This window comes from Aplidium turbinatum, chromosome 12, assembly GCF_918807975.1.
Source record: "Aplidium turbinatum chromosome 12, kaAplTurb1.1, whole genome shotgun sequence".
Taxonomy (NCBI): Eukaryota; Metazoa; Chordata; class Ascidiacea; order Aplousobranchia; family Polyclinidae; genus Aplidium; species Aplidium turbinatum.
Genome location: NC_137483.1, coordinates 20,532,943 through 20,551,777, shown reverse-complemented (window position 1 = coordinate 20,551,777; position 18,835 = coordinate 20,532,943). Strand labels below are relative to the sequence as shown.

At 36.8% G+C, this 18,835-nt stretch overlaps 1 protein-coding gene across 1 annotated transcript; it reads left to right on the top strand.

The window, feature by feature from the left end:
• Positions 1 to 1,574: 1,574 nt before the first annotated feature.
• On the top strand, positions 1,575 to 18,830 carry LOC145780498 (exocyst complex component 5-like). The gene is made up of 17 exons (XM_082592115.1): positions 1,575 to 1,789; positions 1,989 to 2,159; positions 3,776 to 3,888; positions 8,313 to 8,448; positions 9,251 to 9,380; positions 9,867 to 9,976; positions 10,980 to 11,107; positions 11,443 to 11,563; positions 12,044 to 12,158; positions 12,623 to 12,750; positions 12,895 to 13,059; positions 13,333 to 13,451; positions 13,997 to 14,180; positions 14,735 to 14,835; positions 15,627 to 15,707; positions 15,972 to 16,074; positions 16,640 to 18,830. The coding sequence occupies exons 1-17, from the start codon at positions 1,673 to 1,675 to the stop codon at positions 16,745 to 16,747; spliced, it is 2,130 nt and encodes a 709-aa protein (XP_082448241.1). The 5' UTR covers positions 1,575 to 1,672; the 3' UTR covers positions 16,748 to 18,830.
• Positions 18,831 to 18,835: the final 5 nt, after the last annotated feature.

Genomic DNA, 18,835 nt, shown 5'->3' with positions numbered 1-18,835 from the left:
AAGTTCTTTTTCTGCTCTAAGACGCCTGAAAACGTGGTTGAGAAGCTCAATGACACAATACAGACTTACCGTACGGTACTCATCTTGCGTTGATGTATGTCCACCAAAACATTTTGAACGCTGTCGATGTCAAAAAGCTCATGACACAGTTCATACAAGTTAGAGAAAAACCTGAGCGAAAGGCAATCTTCGAAAGAGTGTGAGAACTCATTTCCACAAATTGTCGTTTTCACATCACTTTCTAATTTGTTCGTTTACTTTTTAATTTCCTGAACAGCTGCTTTGTTGCTGCCGTTCTTCGTTTCTTACAACTTACAATGTGTGTGTTTTGGCGTCGTTTTACACACAGGAGGGACCTATAAAAGTTGCTACCAGTTTTAAACGTTTCCCTACACAAGGGGGGTCTGGGGGGCGAAGCCCCCCAGAAGCTCACAACACTAATGGCAGCTTCAGCCCCTCCTAGAGAAAAATAGTTCCCGCGCCACTGTGTTTAAAGCACTACAAACTACCGCCCTGGTAGTGTCATGAGAATAAGGCAATCGCTGCGAGCCTTCATATCCCCTTCTCTAGATATCCCTGGTCGGGGATAAACGAATAGAGTTTGGTGGCGCTTGACTTCCATTCAGAACTCCATTTATGGTCTGCCCAAGCAGCCGCAGACACGTCTTGTAGGCTTACTCAAATCTTTAGTTAGGCTACGCTACGACTCAATCATTAGGCTACGCATTTTTGTGGCTGTTCAGTTTAGTTTGTTTTTAGTTCTGACCATCACAACGAAAAATCAGTTTAAAATATGGCACGGTCGTAACACCTTAATAAAAATTTTATATATTTAGAAGAGAAAAAATTTGCTAGTGAGTTTTTTTTCTTTAAAATTCTATATTTATAAAAAATTTAGGTGTTACGACCTTGTCATATTTTAAACTGATTTTTCGTTGTGATGGTCAGAACTAAAAACAAACTAAACTGAACGGCCACAAAAATGCGTAGCCTAACGATTGAGTCACTTCGGGTGAGAATTTAGTTAAAAACAAAACACCTCTTTAGTCTTGGAAGCATCGAACTCATATCCTTGGGAGTACGAGCCAGACGAAGATCACACGCACCACTGAATCACTCGGCAAAAACAGTTGAATTTAGTTATATATTTTGTTATATTTTAAACCATATTTCACAAAATAAAACCATGTTTATCTGAAAAACTTGTTTTTTAACTTCAATTTGTGAAAATTTTAGACTACTCTTAGGCTTGTTTCAAGTTATCAATGATTGGTCTACGTTTGGGCTACATTTTAGTGGCAATATAAAACACCATCTGGCAGCCTTGCATATGAATTTAGTTTTGTAGTTGTACTTTAGTTAGTTTGTTTTTGTTGGTAAGAAAAAAAATGTATAGTTTGCAAACATAGTTGGCAGCAAACGACCAAAAGGTCGCCAGAAGTACGGTATTCTACGGTAACCACATAATATTCTAATATTACCTTATAGGCTTACATGTGTTGAGAAACCAGTAACAGTAGCCTATTGAAAGTGAAATAGTGCCAACTTATTTTTTTCTTTTTACAGGTGTTCATTGATAGAATGGTAGAACCATCACAGTAAGATATATATATATATATTACCCCGTACACAGTATTACCTGATTGTTTTGTATTTGCAATTGTTTTGAGTAATGGCTTCAGCTGAACTTTTTGAAGACCCTTTTGATCCAGATGAGTATGTTGAAAGATTAGCATGGAGAACACATGGTGGTGGAACTAAAGGAGGCGCACAAGGATTCAACCCTCAAGTTTGACTTTGTTTTTTATTATTTTCAATTATTATTTTCAATGCACTAACAAACAATTCGATATTCGTCATTTTTACATTGATAATCGTTGAATTAATGTAAGTATTTTCTTATTTTCTTTACCGGTACGGTACCTATTCTTAGATTGAAAATAATTGTTTAAAGTAGATGTTGTATTAACTTTCATTTTAACTTGCAGCAACTTTACAATGAATTTGTTGCTCACATTGCTGAGCTACGAATCTTAGATGGCCGAATTCAACGCAAAGTAGAAAAGTTGGAAACATCATTGCAGCGAGAGGCGAGGGCTAATGCCGAAAAGGTCACAGATCTTCAGAAGAGCAATCAAATAGCTTTTACACATTTTCAGGTAGAATTTTTCGTTATAAAGTTATTTCACCTAACTTTTAAATATGTGAATAGTGTTTGTTTCTCATGCTTCATGAAATACTTGACTGATCAAAACTGTTATTTATATATTTAATCTAGTTTAATCTTCTAGCTGACAAAGAAGGTAGAGGCTGTATTATATATACCATATTGTGATTATAGGCCTTGAGGCTATATGCACAGTTGCACACATTCAGACGAGCATGATGTTTGACCTCAATATGTGCTCAGGCTTGCTTAATACGTCAGCTCAATATCTTTTTGCAAAATGTCAAGTTGCACAATGCATAAACGTATAAAGACTTCGGCGATAAATAAAACAAAACAAATTGCCAAACTGAAACTCTTAAATAATGGATTGATAAACCTATCTTTTGAAACAAGTATTGTAATTGTTACTTTTTACAGCCACCAGGCTTACTTGTTAGCAGCAAAAATGTTATATGTTGAAACAAAAATCACGTGCAAGTTCGTTGGCAAATGTGGTCACATCCCCTTATGACAAATGAAAAATTACCCAGGGAATTTCTCAAATTCCAGCAAATTGAATAAAACTTTAGCTTTATTACTTATGTTTGATTAGACATAAAAAATTGCCTGCATTCAAATTAAAAATTCAACACAAAAAGGTAGTGACGATATTGAATCACTTCAAATTAGAGTTTTGTTTAAAAATAGTGCTTCCGGGAAGTGTCGAACTGATATCATTTGGAATCCCAACCCACTCTTGAATTGGAATCCCAAAAAACTCTTGAATTTAAAGCTGGTTTAAAGATTTTTTTATGCACTTTTTTATCCTTGTTCTTTTGCTTTTTATTTTAAAAAGAAATTGAAAGAAAAGAATATGCCATGCTCAAGTGAACATGTGCAATTATGGTAAGAATAGTCACTGCAAACAAAGAAAGTAAGCAGCAAACTAAAACAGCTGTGTAAGTGTGTATTAATGTAAACTCATAACTTAGCTTTGATCAATGCAGATATTTTGTTTTAGACTGAGAAAATGTTCAAGTTTTAACCTTATTAAGTATATGAGAATTACATCATACATTGATCAAACTTGCAGACACAGCGATGTTTTCTGAATATACAAAATCAGACTTGCATCTGCTTGTGATGTTGCTAGGTAGTTTATAATAAGCCAGTTAGCATAAAATTCTTTGTGATTTATTCAGTGCCTAAACAACATTGTTGCACCACAAACACGTAAAAATACAGTAAAATTGCAAGGTTTATATAACGTTATTTCAAGTTCACATGGGACATACAAAAGTGTCATTATCACAAAATATTACTATTAACAGATTCTACCTGTAGTTTAAAAACAGGAATTTGCAACCAACAATGCTACTGTAGCTCTCATTCAATTTTCATGCTACTGTAGCGATATGTCACTGTAGCTGAATTATATTTTACTACTATATGTATAAGTAATCGTTTAGAAAATGTTTTAGGTGCAAAAGCAACTTCAAATTATCCTACAATTTTATAGTCTAACAACTGGATATTTGACAGCAAATGCTATGCAAGAAACATGCAAAATTTTTGTTATATATAGGTTTAATTTTTGTATTTTGATAAAGGTTTTGTTATTTGCAGTCTTTGGAAGACCAAATCAACTCAGTTGCCACCAAAGTTGTTCATCTTGGAGACCAACTTGAGGGCATTAATACCCCCCGTGCTCATGCTGCTGAAGCCTTGCAGTTAATGAAGTAATTCATTTCAAAAAAATTATATTTAAATATATATGATATAGTTAACCATTTGGGTTAAAGTAAGGTTCTGTATTGTGTAAATTCATATTTTTAACAGTTTTTAGTTTGAAAGATAATGCGTTGCTTTGTCATTTTATTCTGATACAGTATTTATGTTTTATTTTTGTCTGAATGATTTTTTCTCAGTTACCCAACCAGTCTTAATATGAGAAGCCTCTATCAACCTACATAATATCATACATATGCTTTTTGATCATTTAATGATTAGGGTCTGCTACTATTCGGCTAGTCCGATTGGGCTGATCCGATTCGGCTAGTCCGATTCGGCTATTACCCTTTTCGGCTACAGCCCGATTCGGCTAGTCCGATTTGGCTGATCCGATTCGGCTAGTTCCCTATTGGGCTACAGTCTTTAGCGGTTAGTTCCCTATTTGGCATTTTTTTTGAAAATCCAACGATAATCCTTCTGTAATCCAACATCGTTTCTTTTGCATTCCGACAAAGAAAAACAAATTGAAATGAAATTTAGCGAAAAATGTTTGAACTATTAAATTTAACTGTTTGCTCACATAAAATGGACAACTACGTCTTCTGTTTATTTAGAGAATGTTGTAATATCGCTTCTTTTATAGTTGAAATCATCGAAGCTTTAGATGAGTGGGGTTTAGACCTAACCATTGAGATCTTAAAACTAAAAAACGAATTAAATTTATTTTTGAACTATCAATGTTTGCTCAGATAAAATTGACGTGTATCATGCATCGCCGTCTGCATGCAAACTTAGAATATATTAGAATCCTCAACTATTACAAAATTCTAAATCCAACGACGCCTTCTGTTTATTTGCAGTAGCCTAGAGAATTTTGTATTTTATTCCACAATAGTTGATCTCGAAGCTTTAGATGAGTGGAGTCAAGACCTAACCACTGAGATCATAAATCATATTTATGACACCGGTTACATCCCTAGTGATATGGTACGTTCCATATTCATAACTTTACCAAAAAAAAACGGATCAACAGAATGGTCACTCCACAGAACAATTAGCCTTGTGAATTACGTAACAAACAGCTCACTCCGAATCATGTTGATGAGATTGAGACCAAAACTACAATCGGAAATTTCAACAGCACAGTTTTTATTTGTTTCAGACAAAGGGACCACAAAAGGAATTTTTACATTAAAAATGATAACAGAGAAATGTATGTCCGGTTCTTCTGTTTATTTAGAGGATTTTGTATTTTAATTCGACAATATGGTATCTTTTGCATTCTTGCATTTTATCCAGTGTTTACCTTTGAGTGCTTTCCCAGACGGCAAAATCCGTCATTTTTACAATCATTCAACGTCTGCAGACGTTGAATCAATGTAAAAATGACGAGTTTTGATGTCTGGGTTCGTTCAAAATATGTGTTTTACATGAAAATAACAGTTTTCATGATTACCAATAGGGGTTAATGAGATGAAGTCTCAGCCAAAACGTGTCAACGAAAAAAAGACAGTTGCCAAATAGCGTTTGCCATAAAAGATGAAGTTAAAACCTAAGTGGCAGTTTAGAGTAAACCTGGGTTTCGGCGTTACATGACCTGAAATTCCTTTGGTTAGTTCCTTCGTTAGACTCTCAGTTGATGTTACTTGATCATGGCAGAGGAATCGATTAGTACGCAGCGCAAAGGTGAGGTTTTTCTACATGATGGCTACATGTTTCAACTAGCTCAATATAGTCCAGACGGGCTTAAGAAATACTGGCGTTGTTCCCGACGTGATGAGAAATGCAAGGCTCGCATCCACACTTGTGTGGCAACAAATCAGGTAATAATGTGTGTTATGATGACTATATTTTGATCATTTGAGAAAATGTGCCAAGAAATGTCAAGTACTTGAATTGTAATAATCGCAACCATTGTTCACCTGCATTGACGTTGGACCTGGGAATGCACCACGGACTGGCCTACCCTAATAATTACAACTGCTTTGATAGTGACGTTGTGCTATTACTTATTACTAGGGCCATTTTTTTTACCTAAAAAATTGAAAAATATGACTTTATTTTTTGAAATATATGATAATATATGACTTTGTTTTAAAGCATCAAATTTATGCTAATCTCTAATTAATAACTCGTATGTAAGTTTTTACATGTATTTTGAACAATAACACACTCGAACAACTAACAAAACACTTCTGTTTCGCTTGAAAATCATTACAAAAATGCAAATGTCTAATGCATCCACTGGCGCCGACTTACGGGGTGGCCAGCCACGCCACCCCATAACCTCTATGGCATGATGGCAGCCACCCCGTTTAGGTTACATTACTTACTGCAAATAAATGTAATTGGAACGGACGTTTAAATCTTTTTTTGATCATTGGTTTTCGCTTCAAGTCAACGTAAAGCAAGAGGTGAACCAATACAGTATTGCGAAGAAAATGATTGTTTTTGTCACAAGCATGATACTCGCGGAACATCAAGCTACGTGAAGATTATGCAACACGTGGCTACGAGTTTTTTCCTTGTTGTTGTTGCGATCGTTTTATTTGTTACTTTTCATAAGTCATTGTTACAATTGTTAGGTTTACAATGGGATTTATTGATCAATAAAATACGATCTTTCCATTGCCTCCCACAAAAATCTTTTTTGAAAAATTTTAAACTGCTCATAATATCGCTATAAATTATGCCAGCTATAAAATACTTGGAAATAAAATTATCTCGATGATTTATAGCTCCACCTCCTAAATGAATAGCTATTTTCAAATTTTATTAAAAAAAATGCAATTTTCGAAACTTTTTGAGTTTTTATTTAAAAAGTGCACCTAGTAAAGTAGCAGTTTTAACGTTCTGCAAATTTACACGTTTACATGATTCTATTCGAGGAAAGCTACACCCCCTGCCAATTTCCAATAATGAAAGCAACCTTTTTCAATTAGTCAAGATTTTGCATTTTGAATTATTTTCCGATTTCAATTGGAGTGTACTGTCATCTACTTCTTGCTTTAATTTCTACTTTGTTATCTACTTCATGCAGTAATAATGTAATATTGCGTGTCAATGCGTGACAAATTGTGAGGCGGGAATTTATTGGTCTTACATAGGAGTTGCTTGTTACATCATAGAAAAAATTACGAAAAGTTGTCCTGTAAAAGTTTGAGGAGGGAATTTATTGGTCTGACATAAGTTAGGAGTTGCTTGTTACATCATAGAAAAAATTACAAAAAGTCGTCCAGTAAAAGTTTTCCCCGACATTCCAGTTTTATTCAGCTTAAAGATGCCACCGAAAAAGCGTTCAACTGTCGCAACTGTTTGATCTATTTGCAAGCAATGAAACAAGATCATTAATGCTTCCAAACGTGGTCTGCATTGTGAAAATATACTTGTCGTTGCCTTCCACCACCTGCGAGGCGGAGCGATCGTTTAGTAGTGCACTCAGGCGCATAAAAACCTACTTGTGATCTACCATGACGCAACAGCGATAGAACCACATCCTAATTTTAAATGTTTATCAAGCTGAAGCTTAACGGTTACAACTTGACCAGTTGATTAACAGTTGGATTGACAGAGCTGCCGTTCGCAAAAATACTTTTGCCAAATGTTAAATGTCGGAGCGACAACGTAACAATAAAATTCACGACATACTTCCTGTGGTTTGTTGTAAAGTTGTTTTGTAAATAATCGAGCTACAAATCAGGTGTGAAAAGACAATTGCATCTACGAAACACGCTTAGTAAAAAACAAAAACATGCAGTTTGAAAGTTTTTAGGTTGCCATATTGTGCTATCCGCCACCCCGTGCAAAATTAAAAGTCGGCGCCTATGCCGGTGTCATAAATATGATTTATGATCTCAGTGGTTAGGTCTAAACCCCACTCATCTAAAGCTTCGAGATCAAAATACAAAATTCTCTACTGTAAATAAACAGAAGGCGTCGTTGGATTTAGAATTTTGTAATAGTTGAGGATTCTAATATATTCTAAGTTTGCATGCAGACGGCGACGCATGATACATGTCAATTTAATCTGAGCAAACATTAATAGTTCAAAAATAAATTTAATTCGCTTTTTAGTTTTAAGATCTCAATGGTTAGGTCTAAACCCCACTCATCTAAAGCTTCGATAATTTCAACTATAAAATAAATTTAATAATTCAAACATTTTTCGCTAAATTTGTCGGAATGCAAAAGAAACGATGTTGGATTTTGTTGGATTACAGAAGGATTATCGTTGGATTTTCAAAAAAATGCCGAATAGGGAACTAACCGCTAAAGACTGTAGCCCAATAGGGAACTAGCCGAATCGGATCGGACTAGCCGAATCGGGCTGTAGCCGAAAAGGGTAATAGCCGAATCGGACTAGCCGAATCGGATCAGCCCAATCGGACTAGCCGAAACGGGCCATTCCGTAATGATTACATACTTTTCTCAGGTATTTCGATGAGTTTTTAAAAGATGATTTCAAGTCAGAAGTGTTTGTAAACCCATACAAAGTGCGAGATGCAGCCGACATCGTTCATAAACTTCATTTGATTGCACAGGAGCTACCCTATGACCGTTTTGCTAAGGTACCGCATCATTTTGAAGAGCAAAAGTATCTATATTTTCATCTTAAGATTTACTCCATTGCAGAACTTCAATCCCGGTCCTTTCTCGGCTTCTTTATTTCATCAAAGCTTTAAGTGTTTTATGCATTTTAGTTTTTTGCTATCTTATAACCTGTGTGGATTTTAAATTCAGATTTAAAACATTACAAACACTCTGCGAAAGCGTTTTTGTGACTCTGCCCCAGGTTTTAAAAAAAAAACGTTTTTTTTTAATAAAACCCAGCCCGTCTGGATTTTTATGGGCAAGAGCGGAATTTGTTTATTGGTTTAAGAATAAGTTAACTATTATTTATGCAATATCCATTCATACGAAAAATCATGTTCCTAGACACTAAGTTACTGGTTACTAACCTGCTAAATGTAACAAGAATATGATTTTTTTCTACCAATGGTTGCAACAAAACTGATCCTAGAAAAGATAACAATCCCGATAAACACTCAAACTTTGCTGTATTTATTTGATTAGTTGTTAAAAATAACACTTTGAAAGTTTTTGAGAAAAAGCTTTGTTTTGTCACAAGCATTTTGCCATAAGATTTTTTTGAACAGCTTGAAAATTTTCCTAAATTGGAATAGAATTCTTCATCTGGCAACATCTAGTTTTGTAAATCTAGCCTAGTTTTTTTTTATAAAAAACCCAACCCACCCGGGTAGCTACTCACTACAACCCTGCTCTGCCCACTAGGAATTTTTTGGTTGTTGAATAATTGCTTTTTGATTGTTCACAAAAACTTGAGCAACATTTTAACCGATTTTCTGACAGGTAAAGGGAAGCATCGTCGCCAAGTATCATTCCATTGAGCAAGAACTCTTAAACGAATTTTCTGAAGCTCACCGAAACAATGAAATAGGAAAAATGAAAGGCTTGGCTTCCACTCTCTCTCACTTCAAAGGTTTGTTGCTCAATCGCACAACTTGTCAACGATCAGTTGAAATAACATGTTGCCTTGCTCCTGCGTTGTACGTCTATAGTTGGACAATCAGTTGTTCGCTTACTGCAGCTCAAGTTTTTGTCCGTTTCAAACAATCGGTGAAATACCTTTGATCTTTTGAAGTATTTCTTCAACTGCGTTAGTTTTAAAGTTTAATCTTTTTTTAAAAAAACTTTATTTTCGTGTGAAACGCTCCATATTCAATATTCCTAACATTTTTTAAAACTGCATGCTGCATAGCACGATGTTGTCATCTTAGAATTACAATGATAAGATGTCGAGTTTGATACCTCACGTTTACGTAGCACCTTGCTTTATCATTGAGCAATGTGACAATTGACAATAATAAACAACCTATTATAAAAAGATATCGCTTTTATTTTACAATTTTAAAGTTTTTTCGTTAGTCAAATCTCTTTCTCATGCCCCATACTTGTTTTTTCCCAGGATACCAGCATTGCATCGATGCCTTCATTGATGAGAGCATTCAAAATTCATTCTATAACAGGAACGAGATTTTCTCTGAAGTGATAACTCTATGTGCGAAAGTGCACAAGGTAGACATTCTGATCGATGTGTTTGTAGAACAGAGTTATCCTTGTAACTACCTGCACAAAGTGCACATGCGTCATTTTTCTGCACGCATGTTGTACTATTGCCCTACATGTGCTTTCAAGTCTCACTTTTCACGTTTTCATATGGAAAGCAGAAATGTAGCATCTGTGTAAGATTGTAAGTGTACCACGACACTTTTACTACTAATGTTTTATTAGCCAATACCACTTAGCATCGGCGTGTGATGCCATGAAGGTTATTGATGAAAATGCAATCAATATATAGCAAAGGAAGTACCTGTGAAGATATTGTGCGACCCTGAAAAAATAAATAAAAAGGTGTGATCGGTCACTTTTTAAGCTGTTGGTCAAGATTGAATCATTATGCAATATTATTTGTTCATATCACTTAGTGATGATTATAACTGCGTTCTACGACTTACTGCCGCGGTCCGAATGACGCCATGGCTAGGCCGCAAGACTTCGTTATTTCTTACTAAAACTAATTGTTGAATGATAGTGAGAAATAACTACCTTTACTTTGATACTTTGCAGAAAACAATTTTTATATTTTGTTTGTGGAAAAGTTGAAATTGCTACCGTGAATAACTTTTATCAAATGAAATTACTACTGTATTTAAAAAATACAATTATTATAAGGTTTAGTTAGTGCAAAATTACTGCCATATTTGAAAACTAACAATTAGTTTTAGTAAGAAATAAGCAAGTCTCGCGTTATTCATGCCTTGCTGCATTCAGGCCTTGCGGCCTAGGGATGACGTCATTCGTGTTTGCATCATTCGGACTGCGGTGTAAAGTCTTGTATCCTCATAACTAGCACTGCATACGTTGGAAACTGCAGAGAGATTCCCTACCTCACCATAAATACACAGTGGACCACAGACTATTGTGGCTGCATTGTGTAACTTGTATGCTTTCCCAGTCAGAAGTGGCCACCCCTGGTACCTCATGTCTAATGAGACTGTTAAATCTTTGCTGCATTCAGGTAATTCTTGAAGTTTTCTCCTCCCCCGAGCAAGTTATGGGGAAACTAGTGACCAAGATATTCCAAAGTAAACTGAGCGATCACGTGAACAGTAAACTCAACGACCACCGGCAAACCGACCCAGAGAAGTGAGTTGCGGTTGCTGTAGTTTGTGACATGTTCATAGATTTATTTAAGCATTGTTATAGAAGTGTTTTCATTACCTTGGCAATATAATCTATTTTAAATAATGAGATCAAAACAGTTTTTGTTTTATGAAAGATTTAGGGTATGGTGGTTGAAACTTTACTGGATATGCTATTTGTAATTTTCACGCAGTCGATCTAATTTGGATTTTATGCTAATAGCCGTACTCTGTATCTTAGAATTGCTTTATTACAGTTAGAACATAGGGCATGGACTTATTATTCTATACTTTGTAGCTACTCTATGTGGCCATATCTAAGCGAAGCCATGTTTCCAGGTACTTGCAGCACCTGCATAAGTTGTACGGGCAAACTGTTGACCTTTCCGGCAAGCTTTCTCATTACAAGCTCGGCTCCGATTCTAACTTCTTAAACAAACTCACCAAGAACATTTTTAAGGTTTGTCATCGTGGTCTAACGATTATTTCGTTTAACTTCTATTGTCTTCATACGTTTCCTGCCCAACTACAATGTGTATCGTTGTACTCGGTTGTACTTCAACGCCCACGAAAAGCCAACAAACTTTATACATTACAATACTGACAGAGTGCAACTTACTGTTAGTACGTCAACAAAACTTTTCTTTGGAAAGTTAATTGTTAAAGGAATAGATTGAGTTTTGCGTTTAGCAGCATGTTGGTTGTTCACTTCACAACTTTTGTAATATTGCTCATGACTAGGAATTGTGTTCCGAAAGCTAGTGCAAACCGGTACTACCACAGCGAACTCGCAGCATCAGGCTAAAACAGATCGTCAAGATTTGCATCTATATTTGTGAAGTTGATTGTTTAAGCTTAGAATGTTCAACTCAAACAATTGTTACGACACAATGCTTTTTATTGTTGCATCGTCAAGAAATTAATTTTTACTTTTATTCAGACTTTTCTGGATTCCTACATTGGAGTTGAGGAAGCTTTCCTCAAGGAAAAGGCGATGCTCATATCTCAGAGATTCTATGACTCCAAGAATCACACCAAGAAGCAGTTGCATTCAGGTGGGTTGCAAGGCGCGCTCTCGACTGCTTGGTAGAATCGTGCATCGTATTTTATATGATAAAAAAGCCAGCAAACGAACTTTTGAGCATCCCAAGTAGCATAATGTTGCATTCAAAAAATTTAAAACATGTTTCTTTTACGTTGCGTTTAGTAGTAAAACGAGCTCCAGTAAAACTTTTTTTTAGCTGGTTTAATGTGGAAAACCAGCAAAACTCGTCGGCTACATGGCCAAGTGGTGCGATGTTTAAAAAGACATCGGTTCGACACCGCTCCAAAGCACGCGGCTGTGTTTCGGCAAGACGCTTACTGGCAAGCCGGAATAATTGGGAGCAGCAATGAATATATCTCACATTTCTCCTTCCAGCTGTCTGTTACGTATTTGATGCGCAATGTGCTGTATGTTGTCGCAATGGGCGAAAAAGGAATATGAATATTTTTTATAATTATTTAATTATCCTTGCAGGGATGCAGGATTTGAAGGCTGTCATTTCAGACAAGACCAGCATCCGCTTTGGCTTGAGCAGCAGTTCGAATGCCACCAACACAGGGGAGACCTACCTCTCCCAGGAGCTAGCGATCAATCTCTTGCAGGTATCTGACGAGTACCCAGAACTGTACGTTAGTAATAAGATCCTAATGAGCAAGCCAGTACTTTTCACATTGATTCAACGTCTGCAGACATTGCAATGGGTTACTTCAATTTGGCGTCATCGTTTACGTTAACTTCGTCTGCAGGAAACAAAGATGGGTTTTGCCCGATGCAAGCTTCTCTCATCTGTGTCTGACCTCTCCAGCAATGCTTCTAGAATATTCCAACTCCTTCTAGAATATCTGTGCAAACAACACATCGAGTATGCCATCGACCTTGGGTTGCTCAGCATACCATCTTCTGATCCTAAGGTTCGATTATCTTTTACATGCACTCTACTGTGCTCTATACGGCCATACAGAGATATGTGTTGATCAAAGTACAACGAAAACAGTAATAAACAGTAGTTGCTTTGGGTAAAGAGTCATGCAAAATGTATATTACTATCTTTTTTTGTGTCATATTGAATTGCTCATAAATTTTTTTTTGTGTTGTTTTCTTGCTCATAAATGTGTTGTTTTCTTGCTCAAGTCCGGATTTGAACCATGTATACCTGAACAGTGAACAAGCTGTCCTTGTTACAGAACGAACCCAATATCTACTTCCTGGATGTTGTCCAACAGACCAACACAATCTTCCACTTGTTTGAGAAGCAGTTCAGTGACACTCTCTTACCGCTCGTTGGTGCTTCACCGAAGTACAGGTGAAGGAATAAAGTTAATGTCAGTTATCAACCGCATCACGTTTAGTGTCGTTGAATCAACGTTAACTTACGGTGACATTACAGCGGTGCATGGTTTGGCGAACGCACAGTATTTTAGTGCACACTGCACACACAGTGTTACCCCAGACAAAAAACAGTCGTTTTTACGTTTGTTCAACGTCTGCATACAATCAATGTAAAAACCCCCACTGATTTACTGTATGGGAAGTTGAGTTCTGTTCATTATAGCGGTTAGCGCACATGAAAATCAAGTGGTTTAGTTTGCAGCTGCTGAAAGATTGTTTTACATTTTTTCAACTGTTTTTTCAGTCAAGGTAAAACAACCGAATTCTACAACCAGTTAGCACGAAATATTGGTTATTTTGCCAACGTCGCTAGACGTTGAAGCAATGTCAATATGGTCACTTTGTAAAATCCGTGTTTATTAATTCAGCGTCTGCAGACATTGAATCAATGTAGAAAATAACAGTTTAGCAGATTGGGTTGTCAGAAGATCACTGTAGTCTGAACCCTTTCTTCATCAGTGAGTGTCTTCAAAAGAAGAAGAAAGTCCGGGAGAGGATGGAAGTCCAACTTGACACTGGAATCGATCGCTGCCTTTCCACCGTGATCGGTTGGATGCGCCACATCCTAAGAGCGGGGCAGAAGAAGTCGGACTTCTCCACGGATCAACCTCCAGAAAAGCAATTCACAACCGCCTGTCAAAATGTGGGTCGCACCCAATTCTTTCAACATTGGTTTACGTTAACGCAATGCCTTTTTTATTAAACGTTTATTCAATGTCCAACTAGGCAGCTGGATCATGTCCAGTTGTCCACTCGCAAAATTTACCCCTTTTTCATTAAACGGGCAAGTTTAGCGAAGTGCAATATCTTATCCATCGCCTTCATATGTTTAGCTATCAAAATATTTTACACAAACATTTTGTACCTGAGATCAAAAACTGCAAGAAAAATGCATATACAGTACTGCACTATGTACTTGCAAAAAATAGTTTCTTGGTGTTTATCAGGATTATGATCTTTTCTAGCAATTATTAGCAGAAAAGAAATAGCGTCTTACCAGTTGGCTTGTGTTGCATTTGTGGGTTAGGTTTGTTACTAATGAAATTGTGTCAAAAGTGGAAATTCTTTGTTAAGTCAAGCTGCTTGCCAACCCAATAAATGTCAAAGTAAGTAAATGATATGTCAACGAGAAGCTCGCAACATTGCATCTCATACATCTTTTTCCTCGCTCCAAGACACATTATTGATCTCCTCCAGGTGTGCAAGTATGTGAAGACAGTCGTGGAGACGATGAGGACATCTCTGGATGGCAATAATGTGGATGCTGTGCTGAAGGAGTTCGGGAAGCGGTTCCATAGGTTTGTGATGCCCCGGAAGAAGAAGTCGATAGAAATATTGATATATCTCGGTGTTGAAGCATCCTATCGCATATGTAGCAATCACCGGACAAAATTTTGATGGCTTTGACTTTTCTAAACTTTTCTTCAAAACTAGGTTACGTTTGTTGTATGTGCTGGATAAAAGGACATTTATAGAAGTAAAGACTTTAATCTCATAAAAATATAACTTTCTAAAAGATTTGACTGCTATTTTGCATTCATCAAATGCTGGCATTTGCACAACAATCTAACCTCTTAGTGTATTTTATTAAGAATCGATTTCGCTATAGTAATTGCATCTTCAGCTTATTCAAATAGAATCTGTAGAAAAAAAAATTGACAGATGATGTTTGATTTAGGGTTGATTGCACAACCTGTGGATTACTCACAGATAAAGTAAATCGAGCGAATAAAAGTTTAGTTTGTTGACTACTTTTCCTTTGATGCTTCAACCTTAATCCGCTGATTAAAATTGCCGATTAATGATCCATTGATTAATTTTGCACAAACTGATTCTTTTAACCAAGTATTCAAACAATTAACTCAACCGACCGCCTAAAAGATCGCTGTTGTTGTATCTTAGAACATATCGCATTATAACTGTCAAGCTCCTGGTAGTAACCTACACCTCCACCCTGTTACTAAGGATCCCTGTCTTCGACCAAACTGCTACAAGACAAGCTTTTAAAAACAGAGTGCGCTTCATCAAAGTGCGTCAAGTTGGCAATAGTTAGACTACAACCCTAAGTCAATTAGTTCAATGCCTTCAGGTTGATATACGAACATCTTCAGCAGTATTCCTTCAGTTCAATGGGTGGGATGATGGCCATATGTGATGTCAATGAGTATGGGTAAGTGGCCTGCGTTTGATGGAGTCAAACTTGTTTTTGGCGCGGTTATTGTGATCTCATATTCTGTTTGTGACAAAGCAACGTCTTTGATCAAACATCGCTTTTCTAACCGTTTTCTGTTGCACTAATATTCTGTTACGTGATATTGATAAGCAGTTTTTTGCTGTGATCTTTCTACATGATACTCCGCTTTTGTTTTGTTTTTTCAATGTAAAGATGTTTGATACCAACCGTAACAAAAACAAGTTTCCATTTGATTTTTAGGAAATCTGCCCAGCAACTACAAATCTCGTTTGTGACGTCATTATTCGAGAGCCTCCACTCGCTGTGCAATCTTCTTGTGGTAGCTCCTGAGAACCTGAAGCAGGTGGGGAAGGGTTGAGACTTGGCGCAGCCTATTCTGTAATTGGCCCTAAGTTTTAGTTTAGATTTTGATCACTCACGAATATACACGGTCTGATTTTATTTTCATTAAAAGCTAAGTTTCGGAGCGAAGACGTTGAGACATTAACGTTTTTTCTCGCATGCCGAATGCCTTAACTTTTCAGAATGTGAGTTGTTATGCAAGTCTCGCTCATTCAAAGGGCCGATCGTACTTTTGTAGAACTTATGTGCGCTTTCAACGAAGTTTCGTTTATTTCTACAACATGCACTGACTCCGTTGGTCTACTACACCATGGCAGGTAGCTATGGTTTACACTTTCTAACGCGAATGGTGCGTTATAGTCCCGAGGGAAACTGAATTAGATCCATAGAACTGAACCGCATTTTAAAGGATGCGGCGTACTTTTGTGTAGCCAGTTTACATGCTGAGCTTCAGCAAGAGGTAGCGGGCGATAGCTTGCTGTTGTGCCTACGTTTCGTAAGTCAGACATGACTGACTTCTTCAGAGATTAGGTTTATTATAATAATTTTTGTGTATACCTTCTCAGGTATGCTCAGGGGATCAGTTTGCGAACCTGGACCGCGCCGTTCTGCACACATTTGTTCAACTTCGATCCGACTACCGGTCTGCACGACTTGCCAAGAGTTTCTCTTAGAAAGTTATTAGTTACCACACGGGAGCTGTAGAAAACGTTTGTTACATCGAATCGACGTTATTCAGTGTTGTATTGACGAAAATCGATTCCCTGGAAACGAGTGATTGTTAAACTAAGACATAGTCTGTTATTTAGGGTTGTACCACTTTGGAGTACACGGCGTTTTTATATTAAAAAAAAATATCATATGATCTCATGGTGTTCAGCAAGCTGACAAAACTCGTCCTTTTTTACATTGATTCAACGTTCGCACACGTTCAACCAATGTGAAAAACAGATTTTGTCAGCTGGATTGTAACTATCAGTAACGACAATGTTTGCACTGGTTTTGAAATGTAACATTTCATTCCCTGCGCCTCTGTTACCACGGTCAGCTGCTGTCTCATCGTGTGATGTTGTTCATTGTTTTCGGCAATTGCAAAAGTTTTCCTTTCACTCAAAATCTCTCTGAAGATATATACATGCCTTTCGTGACAAGAGGAGTAGCTAAGTTTTTCATAATCCAACCCTTTCGGGATGTTGCTAGGGCATTCTTTTCTGACGTCATTTGCCTGGCAACTCCGACCTAGCCAATCAATGAATTTTGCATTCATTCTACGTCTGCAGACAGTAAATCAATGTACAAAACAACTGATTTGCTAGCTGAGTAATCACTACTAATATACTCTCGTGACATTTGTAATTTTGACGTTGATTTATCCTCACAAAACGTTGACTTATAAAACACTGGAGGTATGCTATGTGTGCTCCTTGTGCAATTTTTGCATATTAAAACGTAATATATATTTGTATAATTATGTCTTATAGCTGCTCCTTGTAGTAACTGCGTTGTAGGAGCATCGGAAAAAAGCTTTGACATGACTATGTCATGAAGCCTGGAGTTGCGGAGGTTACATAAAGTTTAATGTTTTATAGAGTTTAACTCAATACATATCCATTTACTATACGGATCGTTCATCTATGTGAGCAACTGAGTCGAAACTGTTGACTCTTTTTCTTTAGTTTCTATTCTTCTCGTCAAGCTTGTTAATTGAGTGTTTGCTTCCCATAATATTCCCATAATCGCCACATTTCTTTGAAGTTGTTTAATCCATCACTGGTTCTGCGTATCTTCGACTGACTCGATTATTGTTAAACTTATCATGGGACGCTCTTCAAAATCAAGTTAAAAGAACTGATATTGTGGAAAGGAACGGTCTACCTGGCAGTCAGTACAATGCTGATGATTTTAGTTGGGTTCCGCTTTAATCTTTATCCATCAAACGTCCGTTTTCCAATCCGAGATATTCTCCCACGATGTTGATTTGTCGAATGTACTTTTTTATGAATTTTGCTTTTACGTTTTGTCATATGATTATCTTGTAACCTCTCAATACTGGCATCCTCCTTGTTGCCACTTTTCACATACGTGCATGCGTGCTTGTTCATTTTCTATTGTAGCCTATCCTTTGCCTAATAATTACCTTGATTATATCAACCTATATTTATGGAAGGTAGCTGACGAATAGAAAAGTATGGCAAGGACTATATCCCACCTCGTGTATTCTCAATTAGAGGATGCTTATCTGCCTTTAAGCCGAAACGTATTCCAGACTAATCCCTGGCAGCTGCCGAGGAAGACCGCAGCTTATTCCTAACAATTATATCATATTCTTTGCTATTAACTCATCCGTAATTTGTTACAGTTCAGCCGTAAAGTTGTGTACTGTGACATGTAAGCCGAAATAGTTTGTTTGATGTTTGCTTTTGGGATCCATGATGTTGTGAAGCCTAGAAAATATGCTTCTTAATGTGATGTTTGAACCGCAAAAGATTGTGAAAGCTTTTATTTATGTTATACGTTATCTTTTAGTTGTGCTTTGCAAGCGAATCAATAGACACTGTTCTGTATTCAAATCCTCACCGCTTAACATTCTGCTTTGAAAGCCAATGAAAAGACGCTGTTTTGTATCTTGAACCCCATAGCTGGACATTTTCGTCATAACCAATAGCGGTCAGACGAATTCGGATTTGTAGTCTTCGATTTTACAAATCAACTATTTTGTTCGTTCATCCTTGATTGTATGACATCTTATGTAATTAGGTTTC

Coding starts and splice junctions, on each gene's coding strand:
- LOC145780498 (XM_082592115.1), top strand. CDS start 1,673: ATGGCTTCAGCTGAACTTTTTGAAGACCCTTTTGATCCAGATGAGTAT. Junction 13,060..13,332: donor TACCATCTTCTGATCCTAAG/GTTCGATTATCT, acceptor TCCTTGTTACAG/AACGAACCCAATATCTACTT. Junction 14,181..14,734: donor TCACAACCGCCTGTCAAAAT/GTGGGTCGCACC, acceptor GATCTCCTCCAG/GTGTGCAAGTATGTGAAGAC.